This window comes from Chenopodium quinoa, unplaced genomic scaffold (genome assembly GCF_001683475.1).
Source record: "Chenopodium quinoa cultivar QQ74 unplaced genomic scaffold, ASM168347v1, whole genome shotgun sequence".
Classification (NCBI taxonomy): Eukaryota; Viridiplantae; Streptophyta; class Magnoliopsida; order Caryophyllales; family Amaranthaceae; genus Chenopodium; species Chenopodium quinoa.
In genome coordinates this window covers 131,176-150,352 of record NW_018745587.1, presented here as the reverse complement: position 1 = coordinate 150,352, position 19,177 = coordinate 131,176, and the positions used below count along the sequence as shown (strand labels likewise).

The 19,177-nt window shown below is 35.5% G+C and overlaps 2 protein-coding genes across 2 annotated transcripts; both read right to left on the bottom strand.

Annotated features, from left to right (window-relative positions):
* Nucleotides 1–2,352: 2,352 nt before the first annotated feature.
* LOC110716475 (TIP41-like protein) lies at nt 2,353–8,060 on the bottom strand. The gene is made up of 8 exons (XM_021895106.1): nt 7,777–8,060; nt 6,013–6,198; nt 4,419–4,509; nt 4,116–4,226; nt 3,370–3,429; nt 3,238–3,279; nt 2,714–2,842; nt 2,353–2,610 (listed from the first exon to the last, which is right to left on the bottom strand). The coding sequence occupies exons 1-8, from the start codon at nt 7,914–7,916 to the stop codon at nt 2,491–2,493; spliced, it is 879 nt and encodes a 292-aa protein (XP_021750798.1). The 5' UTR covers nt 7,917–8,060; the 3' UTR covers nt 2,353–2,490.
* A 3,544-nt stretch (nt 8,061–11,604) lies between these two features.
* On the bottom strand, nt 11,605–17,298 carry LOC110716479 (TIP41-like protein). Its single transcript, XM_021895111.1, has 8 exons — nt 17,028–17,298; nt 15,264–15,449; nt 13,670–13,760; nt 13,367–13,477; nt 12,621–12,680; nt 12,489–12,530; nt 11,965–12,093; nt 11,605–11,862 (listed from the first exon to the last, which is right to left on the bottom strand). The coding sequence occupies exons 1-8, from the start codon at nt 17,165–17,167 to the stop codon at nt 11,743–11,745; spliced, it is 879 nt and encodes a 292-aa protein (XP_021750803.1). The 5' UTR covers nt 17,168–17,298; the 3' UTR covers nt 11,605–11,742.
* Between the last annotated feature and the right edge of the window lie 1,879 nt (nt 17,299–19,177).

Sequence of the window (19,177 nt, the reverse complement as noted above, 5' to 3'; positions counted from 1 at the left end):
TTCTCTTCTTTACTTTTTCATCCTCAACATGATCATCTACATGGTTAGTCATATCTGAAATGATCAAAGGACAACTTTCAGGAAGAACACAAGTCTAGTTCTGGACTTCCCAGCGGTCCCTCAATAATAACTGGCAAACTTTCAACAGAGAAACACCTCGACTGTAATTCAACTTAACTAAAGAAAAATAACCATCAAGGTAGTTTTCGTGCTAAACAGCTTTTTTTAAGTGTTTCAGAAGTAGTCCTTTAGCTGGTGCGGACCAATCGAATTTATGGCTGCAGTATGTGAATAATTAGATCTCCACCCCCAAACCGTCTACAGACAGGCCAATCAGGATCCTTCCAAATTTTTTGTGATTTTTAGTTATCGTGTGTGTGTGTATCCACCCAATATATTGAACAGATGCAACCAGACTAATTGAAAAGCCAAGATGGTCAAACACACTTGCACACAGTTCACATCAAAAGTCATCTAAACTAGAGGATGTAGTTGTAGGAATCATCACATCAAGAACTAAAACCACAAAAGTCTCATAAAGAGGGGGGGACTACAGGTCGGAGAAAAGGCTTCTTTTTCAGAAAAAAATCTAGCCTCAGAAAGGACAACTGCATAAATTCCTATACTTTTCATGTGTTTGAGAAGATAATGCAAACTGCAAAGCGTGAAATAAATAGATGAAAGTTATTGCCAACAATATCTCGCATGGTCAAGGACATTATACATGTCAAGCCTTGACGATTTGTTTGAAAAGAAGACACATGAAAAAGTAAATAATCACCACGGGAAAAAACTACTGAATGTCATAACTCTCTGCAGAGGGAGGGGGTTGAAAACCAGGAAACGCACTCGGCAGAGTCAAGCACACAAATGACAAGGTTACATAAATCACTCAAGCTCAGATTCTTCCACAAGGAAAAGAAAGAGTGCCACAGAGTGATTGCAATGTTAGAGTCATCTTTAGGTAGTCTAACTAATGTCAACAACAAGCTTGCAATCCCAACAGCTAGGTCTAGTTGCTGGTGTTAAAGAACTCAGATATTCGGCTCAGCCTCACATGAAATCAGAATAATATTATATAGATAAGACGTAAGAATTTAACAACTTGACTCCAGAACTAGTTTGTATACCAAGGTGGGTTATTGCAAATTTTCAAGAAAAAAAGTAACCAACATATATTCCTTGAAAAAAGTTTTTTTTTATTAAGGTAAGCTTAGGCCCCACCTATGTTACTTGGAGAGTTGGAGTCTTTCATTTATATATATGTCGGATCCTCAGTATTCCGAATGTTTTATTTATAAAGGTAAGCTTAGGCCACACCTATGTTACTCGGAGTCTTTCATTTACATCTACAACGAATCCTCAATATTTCGAAACAGATAGACAATTAAATTTTACACACTTTATTTTGGGACATATTCATGAATTCATAACTTTTTTATTTCTTCACAAAATAGTCGAGTTGGACATTGTCACGTTGAATAGGTACTCATTTCTAACATGAGTACTCAAAGCCAAGTAGCATAGGTCAATATTAGGTCCCCACTTAACTCTATATAACGGGTGAGGGATGAGATCATAGCTTACAACCTCCTTTGATCACCATCTCACTAAGAGCAAAGCCATTGGTTGCCAAGCCAATGGTGGTCATCAAATATTTAATACATATCTCTCTCTTCCACTTCATTCATGCGTATCATGCCCAATTCTCATATGCACCCATGCCCATATACCCTCATTGGTTGCCCTAGTCATAAGTATTTTCTTTTTTATACTTTTACTCTTATGCACATAAAACACTAAAAAGAATATTAAAAAAAAAAACAATATAGGCCAATTATAACAAGACAAGTGGCGCACCCTCATCTTTTTCCCACAATCCCACCTTTTGCCAGAGGTCATAGCACTTTCCTCTCCAAAAATGCTATTTATGTATTTTATAATATTATTTCATCTACTCTCTCCTCATGCCCATTACAAAAGGGCAACATACGGCTATGCTCTTAAGTGGCGAGAATCAAAACCATGATTAAAGTCGTGGAACGCAGTGAAATCCATTGCCCCCTCAAACAATTTTAGTTCCCAACAGAATCAATACAGAGGTGGAACCTTAGTTATATTTGTTGAAGGCAGCCTAGAATACCAACAAAGCATTGCCACTATGACAGCTTCTGTTTGGTTTCGCAAAATTGAAGGCTTCTACTGGTCTCAGTTCCGAAGTCATTTCATAGTACATGGCCATTATAAATTTATAAATGCACCTTTGATGCCTTCACGTGGTATTATAATGTGCTTACCAAGCAGACAACCTTCCATGCCTCCATTAATGAACTCTATAGCAAAATAAACATATACTTTAAATGCAGAAAGAAATTCTCATTCAGAATTGCATCATTATGTTAGATGGGTATAAAAACAATTTCATTCCATTTCAGATTCAGTCAGTATACTAGTGTTATGAATAGCCGCTGACAAATGAATGTTACAGCCTTACAGGTTGGTAGTCTTGGTATTGAATATAAGCTTTTGTGTTTTATGCTTGATGATAGGGAGCCTCTCGCTGATGATGCTTGGATCATTATATGAAGCAACATCAACTGGATACCCTTTCTGCAAGATATAGAGGGAAATTAATACAAGGGCAAAAACAGTTGCAGAAATCCAAAGCAGTAAATAGACAGTTAAGGCCTTAAGGGATAACACAGATACTTACTGCAGCCAAGGCACTGAATGAACACTCTCTCCAGCAGCTTTCCCGAAGAACCACAGGGAATGAGTTTTCTCTAAAAACACAATGCAGGCGCGTGTCTCGAAGTCTCATAAGCACGCCATCAACTCTTAGCTAAATGGAATTTAAATCATGTTTAGATAAGTATGTAGACAGATGAAGCAACAGATGAGAGTAGATCAGTATGCTCCCTATATCTAGTACAATTATTTTGCATCAGTACAAAAAAGCATGGGTGAAGAGGAAAAGACTCAAGCAATTGTCTTATAACTACTATCCCAACTAATTTTCTGTGAATTAACAAGTCAGTGAATTGATCTCTCAGTCAAGAATCTAACAGAACTATTCTTCTCAGTTGCATGGGTAAGAAACATACATCTACTTTTTTTTTTCCTTCGAATAGTACATACATCTCCTCCTCTATACCAAAAGTGTTATTAGAAACAATATGGACTTTAAAAAAGAAGATAAATAGAAAAGGAAAGGAAGATATAAATTTCAGTACTCACCCAAAATCTTAAGAGAACGAACCAACCACTTGGCATAACTCTCTGCAGAAATAAATACTCAGTCCTCCATGTGATCAAGGAACATACAACAATTTCATAATTTAATCAAAATATAAAAAATGTCAGAATTACCACTTTAGCAGTCAAAAGTGATACTCCATTGTCGGCTAATTCATCTTCATATAAAACCACCTGCTCCAAATGAAGAGAAGCATTAAAATAGGGAATAATACTACATATTTCATAGCAACAGAGAAGTGCTGAAGGATTCAAAGGTTGAAAGAAAGTTTGAAGATACTTAGAAGAGTTCATCTAGTTTAACTTTCTAAAGAGGTATCTTAAAAGTGTGGAGACAACTGTGTGTTTAAGTATAGATCCTAGTCAGCAACCAAAGAATAAGAGCTCGAATTTTAATATAGTATGATGCAAGCCTTAGAGTTTTCGATGTAAAGCAACATATACAAAAAGCTAGTGCATAGAAAGGAGAAAGTATGTAACAGTGCATTAATGAGTCAAATTAGAACATAAAGGAAGAGAAGTGAATAACCAAAGAAAACAATGTCTTTTAGTGCACCATATGAAAAACGAGATACACATGAAAACTTGTTACAAATTATATGAGAGAAATGTCAGGCATTTATAACAAGAACATAGTTATATTTTTCTGTCATATTAGCAAGTAGCTGTTATAAAAGATAAAGGTGTGTGGAGTTTATAGACGCTTTATCACATGCGGACCTAGACCAAATAATGCACCATTTATGAAGATTGATTACATCGAGACAGGTACAGAAAGTCTCAGTTGAACTGTTCAAGACACAACAGACAGATTCAATATCCCTCTATTGGCAGTTTATAGTTGCTTTATCAATACTAACCTCATCATAAAACAGAATGGGTTCTTTCGAAGCCAGAGCCACCATATCAATCTTCTCCTCACAGTCTTCCCAACAAAGGCTGGGACCACCATCTGAAATGTCCCCTCCAACCTGTTTTGCATAACATTCAAACAAGCCACCATTACAATCAATGCAAAAATCAAAGAACAAGTTTTTTAAAATCTTAAATAAACGAGAAACAAATTTCAGCCTGAAAATCACATCATAAGAAATACACATGGAGTGGAATATGCACAAGAAATATGGACAGTTAAAATTAGAAGCAAAATTAGGGAGCCACACCTTTTCACTATTTGTGTCAACCTCTTCACTCCCACAATAAGGAGTTGTGAATGTGTAGTCATAGTCCAATATCACCTGTTGAAATGGTTGGCTGCAAAAACATAATTCCATGCAACAGGGTTAGACTTCACTTTAACAATTGGCAATATGAAGCCAATCAAATGTATTGCTACAAAGTAGTTATATGTGATAGGTCAATCAAGAGCATACACATTCAGCCAGTAGCCCAGCACTGGACAGTAAATAATTATATATTTATATACACAATTTCCATCTATATTAAAAAAAATTACTTTCACCCAGCTCAAAATGAATTTCATCATTTGTTTATAAAGCTTGTCAATATCACTCGTCATATATGAGCAACTTTAAAGAAGAAAATCATTTCAGATTCACACTTTGGAACGCAGACCAATTGCATTACATCCCACCTTTTCCTTTTTCTTTCCGGGTGAAGGAATGGGAGGGGAGGGATGATATCCGATGGAACGGCAGGAAATCATTCACATGCAATTTTTGGCGACATTAAATATGTCTACAAACTTCCTTCAACCTTTAACATTTTCCTTTTGGCCACAAGCAATTTGGCAGAGTAATTTAACAACAAAAGTTGTATTTGTGGTTGGCTTCAAGTGACTTGAAGCCAAGCAAGCTACTATTTTACTAATTCAAGAAACAGAGAAGATATTTTGTTCACTCTGACTTTCAATCAAAATTATTTACAGGTTCCAAATCCAGAGGCCATGTAGAGTACTCTCATGAGTCACAAGTCATGAGCATGTTTATGTTTAGTGTAGGAAGGACGAAGAAGCAGGAAAAAAGATATCCCCCCCCCCCTCTATTCTGAAGTGGCCTTTAAGCCGAGTGTACCATGTTCAAGATGTGTAGGGGAAAAGGACTTCAACAACAACCAAAAAAAAAAAAAAATCATCATATACAAGTTCATTTACGAGGTAAGGGTGGAATTTGGAGCAGAAAGGTCATTGGTCATTATACCAACTTGTTAGCTTTGTGATTTGAGAACATTCAAAGAAATGTCAGAATATTTCACAAGCTTCCTTTTGTGTTCACACAGCCAGGGGGGTTTCAGATACATTCTCTTTTAGTTCTTAAAGCACAATGGACAGGTTATCTCACACAGATAGTTTTGGAGGAAAGACATGTAGTTTAGAGTTGTAATCGGCTTCTTGATATAGTTACATATAGCATTCTCATTACAAGAAGTGAAATATATGACAGGGACAAAGTGCAAAAGCAACAGACAAAGGCAACCACAAGTACCGAATACGAGAGGGCCCAGTGACAGCAGGAATACAGAAGAGGATACTCAAGTAGAAGCAACACAATGACCATTGATCATAATGTTTTTCCTAAACCAAAAAATAGGGAAAAAAAAACATATACTTTTCCAAATATTTCAAAAGATGCCCAGATAAAAGAAAAGTTAAAGTGGATACTCAGCACCTATTCAAAAGTTGGGCTGACGTTTACTATGATTGCTCATCATTTACCGAGCATGTTATATTGAAATGTTATGTCTGTTAGGCATGTAATGATACACGAGATCTCAATTTTAATAATTCATTCAGCTAACCTTCTGAATTTCCATTTTGCTGCAGCAGGAACTTCAACTGGTGGTAAGGCTTCTTGCTTCCAGCCGATTAAAGCATCAAATGCGTTGAAATGAATTTTAGTACCACTAGCTAAATGCTTAAGAATTAAAGAGCTGTTTCCAAATATCATCTCAGGAAAGTGAGTTGTCTTTAGTTTTTCTTCCCAACTGCAATTACAAAATATAGAACCACCAGAGCAAAGTTAAAATAGGGCAAGAAACAAAATTCATATAGCACTAAGGTAGTAATTAAGATCAGAAGAAAGGATTAGTTGCAAGTTGAGTACGCACACACGCTGACATGCATAGAAAAAGGTTAAGAGACTGGCACACCATAATATTGAGATAATTTTCTGACATTGACTCTCCAACTACCACGACTCCCATGTCTAACAGTGGATCCAAAATCTCAAACAGATACTTGTATATTTATTGGTATGATCCCTCAAAATACTTAAAATGCTAATAAAAATACATTAAAAAACTTTCTCAATCTGTGTCATGTACTTCAAACGAGTCTGACACTGCTGAAAGGTCATTGAGACGGTTAATTTTTCTTACAACGCTTCTGTTAAATTACAAATCTTCCAAAGAAACAATTCACACTTTCAATCCAACACCACAGGTAGGATAAGCATGACTAAATGACTCAAACATCTTCCTCACTCACAAAATTCCCAGCAGTATATATTTAAGCAGAAATCTGCAGCATGTAGCAACGAAAGAAAAGAGCCCTTTCCTTTTTACTTTTCTGGATGAGAAATACATAAGAATGCCAAGGATTCAAGACTACTGCATTCCCAACTATAAGCATCATGCTAAACTGCATACGGCATGACCAATCATCAAAAGTTGGCCAAACCCATACACAAGTTTAAAAGATCAACAAACAAAAAGATGGTGCTCAGCTTCCTACTATTTCAAACTAAATAACTATAAGTTTGAAACAAAAAAGTTGTTTAAATTGCTAACAACAAAAACCCGAATTAAGGAGCAAAGTGTTGACCATAACTAATACGTAGTAGCACAATTCATGTTTAGTAGATATATATATAACACAACTGAGTGACAGAAAGTCTTAGAAGAACCTACAGGCCAGATACAAAAATTCTCTGCCGTGATATTTTCTTTAGATTTTCCAAGCATGTCACAATGAAGAAAAGCCCCGGTAAAATTCCACACTATACACAACTCCCCAGTAATGTAAACGGTGCAGTCTAATTAATACTTGCACTTCTTAGATTATGGTACAGTGACTAAAAGTGAATGATAAGTAAGTGGTCAAAGTTTGAGTAATGATCACCAAGATCATACATGATGTTACTTCGCTCATACATGAAAATTTTCAAATTAGCAACAAATAATCATCAAAACACATCTCGTATCGTAGTTCATAAACTTATTACAACTAGATATCTAGGTTACTCTGATTCAGGTAAGTTTCCAAGTTTCTATAATTTCCAGTGTTGAGGATCCAACAAGAGAAGTCGAGGTAAAATGAAGAGTCCAAGTTGCATAAATAATGATCAGAATCAAAACTAAGATTCAGCAAGAACAAAGCGCACAAAATAAACCTAAAAAATAAAATTTCCCGTCCTTAATTTTCGACGATGCTAAACAATTAACCTAAAATGTAAGTCAATAAATTCATCACAACTAAGATAATTTCAAGCTGACCAAAATTCCAGAAAAAAATGTAAAAGTGAAATGGAAACAAGGAATTAGAGAAAGAAAAAGAGGTAATACAGTTGAAGTTCAGGAGAAGTGAGGATAGAGCGCTTGGAAGTCTCGATCTCCCAGCCGTGAATACGCAACCCTCGGCGTCCGTCGGTCAAGGCGGCGCCTCCGGCGGCTTTGATCTCTGTCTCGTCGATCTCCACCTCCATTGCCGCCACTGCTGTTGCTTTTTTTCTGTTTCCGGTGTAATTTGGGGAAGAACAATTAAGTGTTTTGGTACTCCCTGCAAAACGAAAGGGGAAAACTCTACAACTGTCAAAGAGGGTTTACTACTTTACATTTCAAGCATTTGGGTAAAATTCTTTTTTGTTTTTTTTTTGACACAAGGGTAAAATTCATTTTAATAATCTCAATTTTTTCCAATTTACTTTAATTAATCTCAATTTTTAATTATTCTGTAATTAAAAAAATAAAAGGTAAGTTTTCTTTTTTCAATTCTAAAAATCGGTAATATACTGAAAATGTTAAAAAAAATTATAAAAAAATATATATATGTACTTCGTATTTGTCACGTGTCAATATGTGATTAATCCAAAGAGTAAAAGACAAAAAAAATAAATTAAAATAAAATAAAATCAAACCAACAGCCACCTACGTTGGTGGCCTCCCCTCTCACCGCCCCGGCCATGCCCTCCCCAGCCCCAACACGCTGGAAACAACCCTCCTCCCTCCCCAACCCGAAAGCCACCAGCCACCTCGACCACTCCCACACCGTCGACCCCGCCCTAATCCTGACCCCTTTCTCTCTTTCCCTTCCCATCACCACCGCCGACCAACCCCCACCCACCGGCCCTTTCCCCCGTCGTTGAACATACCCCGACCCCCTCCTAAAAACACCACTAAAACCCACCCCCGAATTTCAAACCAACCCCTGCCTTGACCTCTTTTTCTCTAGCGTCCCCTTTATCTCTCCTCTTCCTTATTGAAAAGTAATAAATGTTTCCAACCGTATCTTAATAAGCGTTACACTTACCAAATGAAGTCGTGTTTTAATACGTGTTACATTTCCATTTTTGGCAACATTTTAATATTATATCTTTCTCCTTTAATAGTCCCCACCCATTCCCACTACTAATATTTTTTTTATTATTTCTTTTCTCTCACATTTATTATTTTTCAATAAACTATTAACCACACTATCTTTCTTTTACAATTTTTTTTAATATTCCAACTATCCACTTACCTCTTATTTTATTTAAGTCAATTAAATTGCCTAAAACTATGTGCCGGTCAAAGTGTAATACTTATTAAAACACGGATGGAGTATGCAATATTGAACCATCATATCCCCAATTCCTCATATGATGAAAAACTCAATAGGCTAAATATTAATTATGCAATATTGAACCATATATATTAAAAGTAGTTAATGGTGTTTAAATATGTAACTAGTTATTGGTTCAGGCAATACCCCGAACCATTATATAATTGCAATTTTGATCAAAATTCAAGTTAAGTGGGTTAATATTAAACAATATTAAGAAGTGAAGGAAGATATAATTAATGACAAAAAAATAATTAAAACATCTTGTGGTTACACATTAACCGAATATATATATAACATTATTTGTGGTTACGTGATTGATAATGCTATAACAATGACCAAATCGTTCACGTATAATTACAAAAAGTAATTTAATTAGCCAACTATCTATAATGAATAGAATATAATCAATATAGAACTATTATACTTTCTATTAATATGAGTTCAGGGTTATAACATAGCCGTGCACAGTCAAAATAAGAAAAACATTTAGAATCACATAAAGTATAATATTATATGCGGTTTAGGGTTAGGGTTACTTATTAAGGGTTTATGGTTTATAGTTAGGGTTTAGAATTAAAGTTTAGCGTTTAGGAGAACGTTAGGGTGTTTAGGGCTTTAGGGTTTAGGTTTAAAGGTTCGTGTATTTAGGGTTTAGGGTTAAGGGTTAGGGTTTAGAGTTTAAGGTTTAGGGTTTACGGTATAGGGTTAAGGGTTTAGGGTTAGGGTTAAGGGTTAAGGGTTTAGGGTAAAGGTTTAAGGGTTCAGGGGACTACAGGTCGGAGAAAAGGCTTCTTTTTCAGAAAAAAATCTAGCCTCAGAAAGGACAACTGCATAAATTCCTATACTTTTCATGTGTTTGAGAAGATAATGCAAACTGCAAAGCGTGAAATAAATAGATGAAAGTTATTGCCAACAATATCTCGCATGGTCAAGGACATTATACATGTCAAGCCTTGACGATTTGTTTGAAAAGAAGACACATGAAAAAGTAAATAATCACCACGGGAAAAAACTACTGAATGTCATAACTCTCTGCAGAGGGAGGGGGTTGAAAACCAGGAAACGCACTCGGCAGAGTCAAGCACACAAATGACAAGGTTACATAAATCACTCAAGCTCAGATTCTTCCACAAGGAAAAGAAAGAGTGCCACAGAGTGATTGCAATGTTAGAGTCATCTTTAGGTAGTCTAACTAATGTCAACAACAAGCTTGCAATCCCAACAGCTAGGTCTAGTTGCTGGTGTTAAAGAACTCAGATATTCGGCTCAGCCTCACATGAAATCAGAATAATATTATATAGATAAGACGTAAGAATTTAACAACTTGACTCCAGAACTAGTTTGTATACCAAGGTGGGTTATTGCAAATTTTCAAGAAAAAAAGTAACCAACATATATTCCTTGAAAAAAGTTTTTTTTTATTAAGGTAAGCTTAGGCCCCACCTATGTTACTTGGAGAGTTGGAGTCTTTCATTTATATATATGTCGGATCCTCAGTATTCCGAATGTTTTATTTATAAAGGTAAGCTTAGGCCACACCTATGTTACTCGGAGTCTTTCATTTACATCTACAACGAATCCTCAATATTTCGAAACAGATAGACAATTAAATTTTACACACTTTATTTTGGGACATATTCATGAATTCATAACTTTTTTATTTCTTCACAAAATAGTCGAGTTGGACATTGTCACGTTGAATAGGTACTCATTTCTAACATGAGTACTCAAAGCCAAGTAGCATAGGTCAATATTAGGTCCCCACTTAACTCTATATAACGGGTGAGGGATGAGATCATAGCTTACAACCTCCTTTGATCACCATCTCACTAAGAGCAAAGCCATTGGTTGCCAAGCCAATGGTGGTCATCAAATATTTAATACATATCTCTCTCTTCCACTTCATTCATGCGTATCATGCCCAATTCTCATATGCACCCATGCCCATATACCCTCATTGGTTGCCCTAGTCATAAGTATTTTCTTTTTTATACCTTTACTCTTATGCACATAAAACACTAAAAAGAATATTAAAAAAAAAACAATATAGGCCAATTATAACAAGACAAGTGGCGCACCCTCATCTTTTTCCCACAATCCCACCTTTTGCCAGAGGTCATAGCACTTTCCTCTCCAAAAATGCTATTTATGTATTTTATAATATTATTTCATCTACTCTCTCCTCATGCCCATTACAAAAGGGCAACATACGGCTATGCTCTTAAGTGGCGAGAATCAAAACCATGATTAAAGTCGTGGAACGCAGTGAAATCCATTGCCCCCTCAAACAATTTTAGTTCCCAACAGAATCAATACAGAGGTGGAACCTTAGTTATATTTGTTGAAGGCAGCCTAGAATACCAACAAAGCATTGCCACTATGACAGCTTCTGTTTGGTTTCGCAAAATTGAAGGCTTCTACTGGTCTCAGTTCCGAAGTCATTTCATAGTACATGGCCATTATAAATTTATAAATGCACCTTTGATGCCTTCACGTGGTATTATAATGTGCTTACCAAGCAGACAACCTTCCATGCCTCCATTAATGAACTCTATAGCAAAATAAACATATACTTTAAATGCAGAAAGAAATTCTCATTCAGAATTGCATCATTATGTTAGATGGGTATAAAAACAATTTCATTCCATTTCAGATTCAGTCAGTATACTAGTGTTATGAATAGCCGCTGACAAATGAATGTTACAGCCTTACAGGTTGGTAGTCTTGGTATTGAATATAAGCTTTTGTGTTTTATGCTTGATGATAGGGAGCCTCTCGCTGATGATGCTTGGATCATTATATGAAGCAACATCAACTGGATACCCTTTCTGCAAGATATAGAGGGAAATTAATACAAGGGCAAAACAGTTGCAGAAATCCAAAGCAGTAAATAGACAGTTAAGGCCTTAAGGGATAACACAGATACTTACTGCAGCCAAGGCACTGAATGAACACTCTCTCCAGCAGCTTTCCCGAAGAACCACAGGGAATGAGTTTTCTCTAAAAACACAATGCAGGCGCGTGTCTCGAAGTCTCATAAGCACGCCATCAACTCTTAGCTAAATGGAATTTAAATCATGTTTAGATAAGTATGTAGACAGATGAAGCAACAGATGAGAGTAGATCAGTATGCTCCCTATATCTAGTACAATTATTTTGCATCAGTACAAAAAAGCATGGGTGAAGAGGAAAAGACTCAAGCAATTGTCTTATAACTACTATCCCAACTAATTTTCTGTGAATTAACAAGTCAGTGAATTGATCTCTCAGTCAAGAATCTAACAGAACTATTCTTCTCAGTTGCATGGGTAAGAAACATACATCTACTTTTTTTTTTCCTTCGAATAGTACATACATCTCCTCCTCTATACCAAAAGTGTTATTAGAAACAATATGGACTTTAAAAAAGAAGATAAATAGAAAAGGAAAGGAAGATATAAATTTCAGTACTCACCCAAAATCTTAAGAGAACGAACCAACCACTTGGCATAACTCTCTGCAGAAATAAATACTCAGTCCTCCATGTGATCAAGGAACATACAACAATTTCATAATTTAATCAAAATATAAAAAATGTCAGAATTACCACTTTAGCAGTCAAAAGTGATACTCCATTGTCGGCTAATTCATCTTCATATAAAACCACCTGCTCCAAATGAAGAGAAGCATTAAAATAGGGAATAATACTACATATTTCATAGCAACAGAGAAGTGCTGAAGGATTCAAAGGTTGAAAGAAAGTTTGAAGATACTTAGAAGAGTTCATCTAGTTTAACTTTCTAAAGAGGTATCTTAAAAGTGTGGAGACAACTGTGTGTTTAAGTATAGATCCTAGTCAGCAACCAAAGAATAAGAGCTCGAATTTTAATATAGTATGATGCAAGCCTTAGAGTTTTCGATGTAAAGCAACATATACAAAAAGCTAGTGCATAGAAAGGAGAAAGTATGTAACAGTGCATTAATGAGTCAAATTAGAACATAAAGGAAGAGAAGTGAATAACCAAAGAAAACAATGTCTTTTAGTGCACCATATGAAAAACGAGATACACATGAAAACTTGTTACAAATTATATGAGAGAAATGTCAGGCATTTATAACAAGAACATAGTTATATTTTTCTGTCATATTAGCAAGTAGCTGTTATAAAAGATAAAGGTGTGTGGAGTTTATAGACGCTTTATCACATGCGGACCTAGACCAAATAATGCACCATTTATGAAGATTGATTACATCGAGACAGGTACAGAAAGTCTCAGTTGAACTGTTCAAGACACAACAGACAGATTCAATATCCCTCTATTGGCAGTTTATAGTTGCTTTATCAATACTAACCTCATCATAAAACAGAATGGGTTCTTTCGAAGCCAGAGCCACCATATCAATCTTCTCCTCACAGTCTTCCCAACAAAGGCTGGGACCACCATCTGAAATGTCCCCTCCAACCTGTTTTGCATAACATTCAAACAAGCCACCATTACAATCAATGCAAAAATCAAAGAACAAGTTTTTTAAAATCTTAAATAAACGAGAAACAAATTTCAGCCTGAAAATCACATCATAAGAAATACACATGGAGTGGAATATGCACAAGAAATATGGACAGTTAAAATTAGAAGCAAAATTAGGGAGCCACACCTTTTCACTATTTGTGTCAACCTCTTCACTCCCACAATAAGGAGTTGTGAATGTGTAGTCATAGTCCAATATCACCTGTTGAAATGGTTGGCTGCAAAAACATAATTCCATGCAACAGGGTTAGACTTCACTTTAACAATTGGCAATATGAAGCCAATCAAATGTATTGCTACAAAGTAGTTATATGTGATAGGTCAATCAAGAGCATACACATTCAGCCAGTAGCCCAGCACTGGACAGTAAATAATTATATATTTATATACACAATTTCCATCTATATTAAAAAAAATTACTTTCACCCAGCTCAAAATGAATTTCATCATTTGTTTATAAAGCTTGTCAATATCACTCGTCATATATGAGCAACTTTAAAGAAGAAAATCATTTCAGATTCACACTTTGGAACGCAGACCAATTGCATTACATCCCACCTTTTCCTTTTTCTTTCCGGGTGAAGGAATGGGAGGGGAGGGATGATATCCGATGGAACGGCAGGAAATCATTCACATGCAATTTTTGGCGACATTAAATATGTCTACAAACTTCCTTCAACCTTTAACATTTTCCTTTTGGCCACAAGCAATTTGGCAGAGTAATTTAACAACAAAAGTTGTATTTGTGGTTGGCTTCAAGTGACTTGAAGCCAAGCAAGCTACTATTTTACTAATTCAAGAAACAGAGAAGATATTTTGTTCACTCTGACTTTCAATCAAAATTATTTACAGGTTCCAAATCCAGAGGCCATGTAGAGTACTCTCATGAGTCACAAGTCATGAGCATGTTTATGTTTAGTGTAGGAAGGACGAAGAAGCAGGAAAAAAGATATCCCCCCCCCCTCTATTCTGAAGTGGCCTTTAAGCCGAGTGTACCATGTTCAAGATGTGTAGGGGAAAAGGACTTCAACAACAACCAAAAAAAAAAAAAAAATCATCATATACAAGTTCATTTACGAGGTAAGGGTGGAATTTGGAGCAGAAAGGTCATTGGTCATTATACCAACTTGTTAGCTTTGTGATTTGAGAACATTCAAAGAAATGTCAGAATATTTCACAAGCTTCCTTTTGTGTTCACACAGCCAGGGGGGTTTCAGATACATTCTCTTTTAGTTCTTAAAGCACAATGGACAGGTTATCTCACACAGATAGTTTTGGAGGAAAGACATGTAGTTTAGAGTTGTAATCGGCTTCTTGATATAGTTACATATAGCATTCTCATTACAAGAAGTGAAATATATGACAGGGACAAAGTGCAAAAGCAACAGACAAAGGCAACCACAAGTACCGAATACGAGAGGGCCCAGTGACAGCAGGAATACAGAAGAGGATACTCAAGTAGAAGCAACACAATGACCATTGATCATAATGTTTTTCCTAAACCAAAAAATAGGGAAAAAAAAACATATACTTTTCCAAATATTTCAAAAGATGCCCAGATAAAAGAAAAGTTAAAGTGGATACTCAGCACCTATTCAAAAGTTGGGCTGACGTTTACTATGATTGCTCATCATTTACCGAGCATGTTATATTGAAATGTTATGTCTGTTAGGCATGTAATGATACACGAGATCTCAATTTTAATAATTCATTCAGCTAACCTTCTGAATTTCCATTTTGCTGCAGCAGGAACTTCAACTGGTGGTAAGGCTTCTTGCTTCCAGCCGATTAAAGCATCAAATGCGTTGAAATGAATTTTAGTACCACTAGCTAAATGCTTAAGAATTAAAGAGCTGTTTCCAAATATCATCTCAGGAAAGTGAGTTGTCTTTAGTTTTTCTTCCCAACTGCAATTACAAAATATAGAACCACCAGAGCAAAGTTAAAATAGGGCAAGAAACAAAATTCATATAGCACTAAGGTAGTAATTAAGATCAGAAGAAAGGATTAGTTGCAAGTTGAGTACGCACACACGCTGACATGCATAGAAAAAGGTTAAGAGACTGGCACACCATAATATTGAGATAATTTTCTGACATTGACTCTCCAACTACCACGACTCCCATGTCTAACAGTGGATCCAAAATCTCAAACAGATACTTGTATATTTATTGGTATGATCCCTCAAAATACTTAAAATGCTAATAAAAATACATTAAAAAACTTTCTCAATCTGTGTCATGTACTTCAAACGAGTCTGACACTGCTGAAAGGTCATTGAGACGGTTAATTTTTCTTACAACGCTTCTGTTAAATTACAAATCTTCCAAAGAAACAATTCACACTTTCAATCCAACACCACAGGTAGGATAAGCATGACTAAATGACTCAAACATCTTCCTCACTCACAAAATTCCCAGCAGTATATATTTAAGCAGAAATCTGCAGCATGTAGCAACGAAAGAAAAGAGCCCTTTCCTTTTTACTTTTCTGGATGAGAAATACATAAGAATGCCAAGGATTCAAGACTACTGCATTCCCAACTATAAGCATCATGCTAAACTGCATACGGCATGACCAATCATCAAAAGTTGGCCAAACCCATACACAAGTTTAAAAGATCAACAAACAAAAAGATGGTGCTCAGCTTCCTACTATTTCAAACTAAATAACTATAAGTTTGAAACAAAAAAGTTGTTTAAATTGCTAACAACAAAAACCCGAATTAAGGAGCAAAGTGTTGACCATAACTAATACGTAGTAGCACAATTCATGTTTAGTAGATATATATATAACACAACTGAGTGACAGAAAGTCTTAGAAGAACCTACAGGCCAGATACAAAAATTCTCTGCCGTGATATTTTCTTTAGATTTTCCAAGCATGTCACAATGAAGAAAAGCCCCGGTAAAATTCCACACTATACACAACTCCCCAGTAATGTAAACGGTGCAGTCTAATTAATACTTGCACTTCTTAGATTATGGTACAGTGACTAAAAGTGAATGATAAGTAAGTGGTCAAAGTTTGAGTAATGATCACCAAGATCATACATGATGTTACTTCGCTCATACATGAAAATTTTCAAATTAGCAACAAATAATCATCAAAACACATCTCGTATCGTAGTTCATAAACTTATTACAACTAGATATCTAGGTTACTCTGATTCAGGTAAGTTTCCAAGTTTCTATAATTTCCAGTGTTGAGGATCCAACAAGAGAAGTCGAGGTAAAATGAAGAGTCCAAGTTGCATAAATAATGATCAGAATCAAAACTAAGATTCAGCAAGAACAAAGCGCACAAAATAAACCTAAAAAATAAAATTTCCCGTCCTTAATTTTCGACGATGCTAAACAATTAACCTAAAATGTAAGTCAATAAATTCATCACAACTAAGATAATTTCAAGCTGACCAAAATTCCAGAAAAAAATGTAAAAGTGAAATGGAAACAAGGAATTAGAGAAAGAAAAAGAGGTAATACAGTTGAAGTTCAGGAGAAGTGAGGATAGAGCGCTTGGAAGTCTCGATCTCCCAGCCGTGAATACGCAACCCTCGGCGTCCGTCGGTCAAGGCGGCGCCTCCGGCGGCTTTGATCTCTGTCTCGTCGATCTCCACCTCCATTGCCGCCACTGCTGTTGCTTTTTTTCTGTTTCCGGTGTAATTTGGGGAAGAACAATTAAGTGTTTTGGTACTCCCTGCAAAACGAAAGGGGAAAACTCTACAACTGTCAAAGAGGGTTTACTACTTTACATTTCAAGCATTTGGGTAAAATTCTTTTTTGTTTTTTTTTTTGACACAAGGGTAAAATTCATTTTAATAATCTCAATTTTTTCCAATTTACTTTAATTAATCTCAATTTTTAATTATTCTGTAATTAAAAAAATAAAAGGTAAGTTTTCTTTTTTCAATTCTAAAAATCGGTAATATACTGAAAATGTTAAAAAAAATTATAAAAAAATATATATATGTACTTCGTATTTGTCACGTGTCAATATGTGATTAATCCAAAGAGTAAAAGACAAAAAAAATAAATTAAAATAAAATAAAATCAAACCAACAGCCACCTACGTTGGTGGCCTCCCCTCTCACCGCCCCGGCCATGCCCTCCCCAGCCCCAACACGCTGGAAACAACCCTCCTCCCTCCCCAACCCGAAAGCCACCAGCCACCTCGACCACTCCCACACCGTCGACCCCGCCCTAATCCTGACCCCTTTCTCTCTTTCCCTTCCCATCACCACCGCCGACCAACCCCCACCCACCGGCCCTTTCCCCCGTCGTTGAACATACCCCGACCCCCTCCTAAAAACACCACTAAAACCCACCCCCGAATTTCAAACCAACCCCTGCCTTGACCTCTTTTTCTCTAGCGTCCCCTTTATCTCTCCTCTTCCTTATTGAAAAGTAATAAATGTTTCCAACCGTATCTTAATAAGCGTTACACTTACCAAATGAAGTCGTGTTTTAATACGTGTTACATTTCCATTTTTGGCAACATTTTAATATTATATCTTTCTCCTTTAATAGTCCCCACCCATTCCCACTACTAATATTTTTTTTATTATTTCTTTTCTCTCACATTTATTATTTTTCAATAAACTATTAACCACACTATCTTTCTTTTACAATTTTTTTTAATATTCCAACTATCCACTTACCTCTTATTTTATTTAAGTCAATTAAATTGCCTAAAACTATGTGCCGGTCAAAGTGTAATACTTATTAAAACACGGATGGAGTATGCAATATTGAACCATCATATCCCCAATTCCTCATATGATGAAAAACTCAATAGGCTAAATATTAATTATGCAATATTGAACCATATATATTAAAAGTAGTTAATGGTGTTTAAATATGTAACTAGTTATTGGTTCAGGCAATACCCCGAACCATTATATAATTGCAATTTTGATCAAAATTCAAGTTAAGTGGGTTAATATTAAACAATATTAAGAAGTGAAGGAAGATATAATTAATGACAAAAAAATAATTAAAACATCTTGTGGTTACACATTAACCGAATATATATATAACATTATTTGTGGTTACGTGATTGATAATGCTATAACAATGACCAAATCGTTCACGTATAATTACAAAAAGTAATTTAATTAGCCAACTATCTATAATGAATAGAATATAATCAATATAGAACTATTATACTTTCTATTAATATGAGTTCAGGGTTATAACATAGCCGTGCACAGTCAAAATAAGAAAAACATTTAGAATCACATAAAGTATAATATTATATGCGGTTTAGGGTTAGGGTTACTTATTAAGGGTTTATGGTTTATAGTTAGGGTTTAGAATTAAAGTTTAGCGTTTAGGAGAATGTTAGGGTGTTTAGGGCTTTAGGGTTTAGGTTTAAAGGTTCGTGTATTTAGGGTTTAGGGTTAAGGGTTAGGGTTTAGAGTTTAAGGTTTAGGGTTTACGGTATAGGGTTAAGGGTTTAGGGTTAGGGTTAAGGGTTAAGGGTTTAGGGTAAAGGTTTAAGGGTTCAGGGTTTAGGGCATTTTATCCAAAACTGTATTTACCTATTTGCCCTTGGAATTAATTTCAAAAAAATATGAAAAATCTTTGAAATTTAATTATTCTTCAAAAATATATATTAAAATTTCCGATCTCCT

Excerpts from the sequence above, each read along its gene's own strand:
- LOC110716475 (XM_021895106.1), bottom strand. The coding sequence starts at position 7,916 with ATGGAGGTGGAGATCGACGAGACAGAGATCAAAGCCGCCGGAGGCGCC. Across the intron at positions 3,430-4,115 it reads CCATTCTGTTTTATGATGAG|GTGGTTTTATATGAAGATGA; the intron begins GTTAGTATTGAT and ends CATTTGGAGCAG. Across the intron at positions 2,843-3,237 it reads TCGTTCTCTTAAGATTTTGG|CTAAGAGTTGATGGCGTGCT; the intron begins GTGAGTACTGAA and ends AATTCCATTTAG.
- LOC110716479 (XM_021895111.1), bottom strand. The coding sequence starts at position 17,167 with ATGGAGGTGGAGATCGACGAGACAGAGATCAAAGCCGCCGGAGGCGCC. Across the intron at positions 13,478-13,669 it reads TTGACACAAATAGTGAAAAG|GTTGGAGGGGACATTTCAGA; the intron begins GTGTGGCTCCCT and ends TATGCAAAACAG. Across the intron at positions 12,094-12,488 it reads TCGTTCTCTTAAGATTTTGG|CTAAGAGTTGATGGCGTGCT; the intron begins GTGAGTACTGAA and ends AATTCCATTTAG.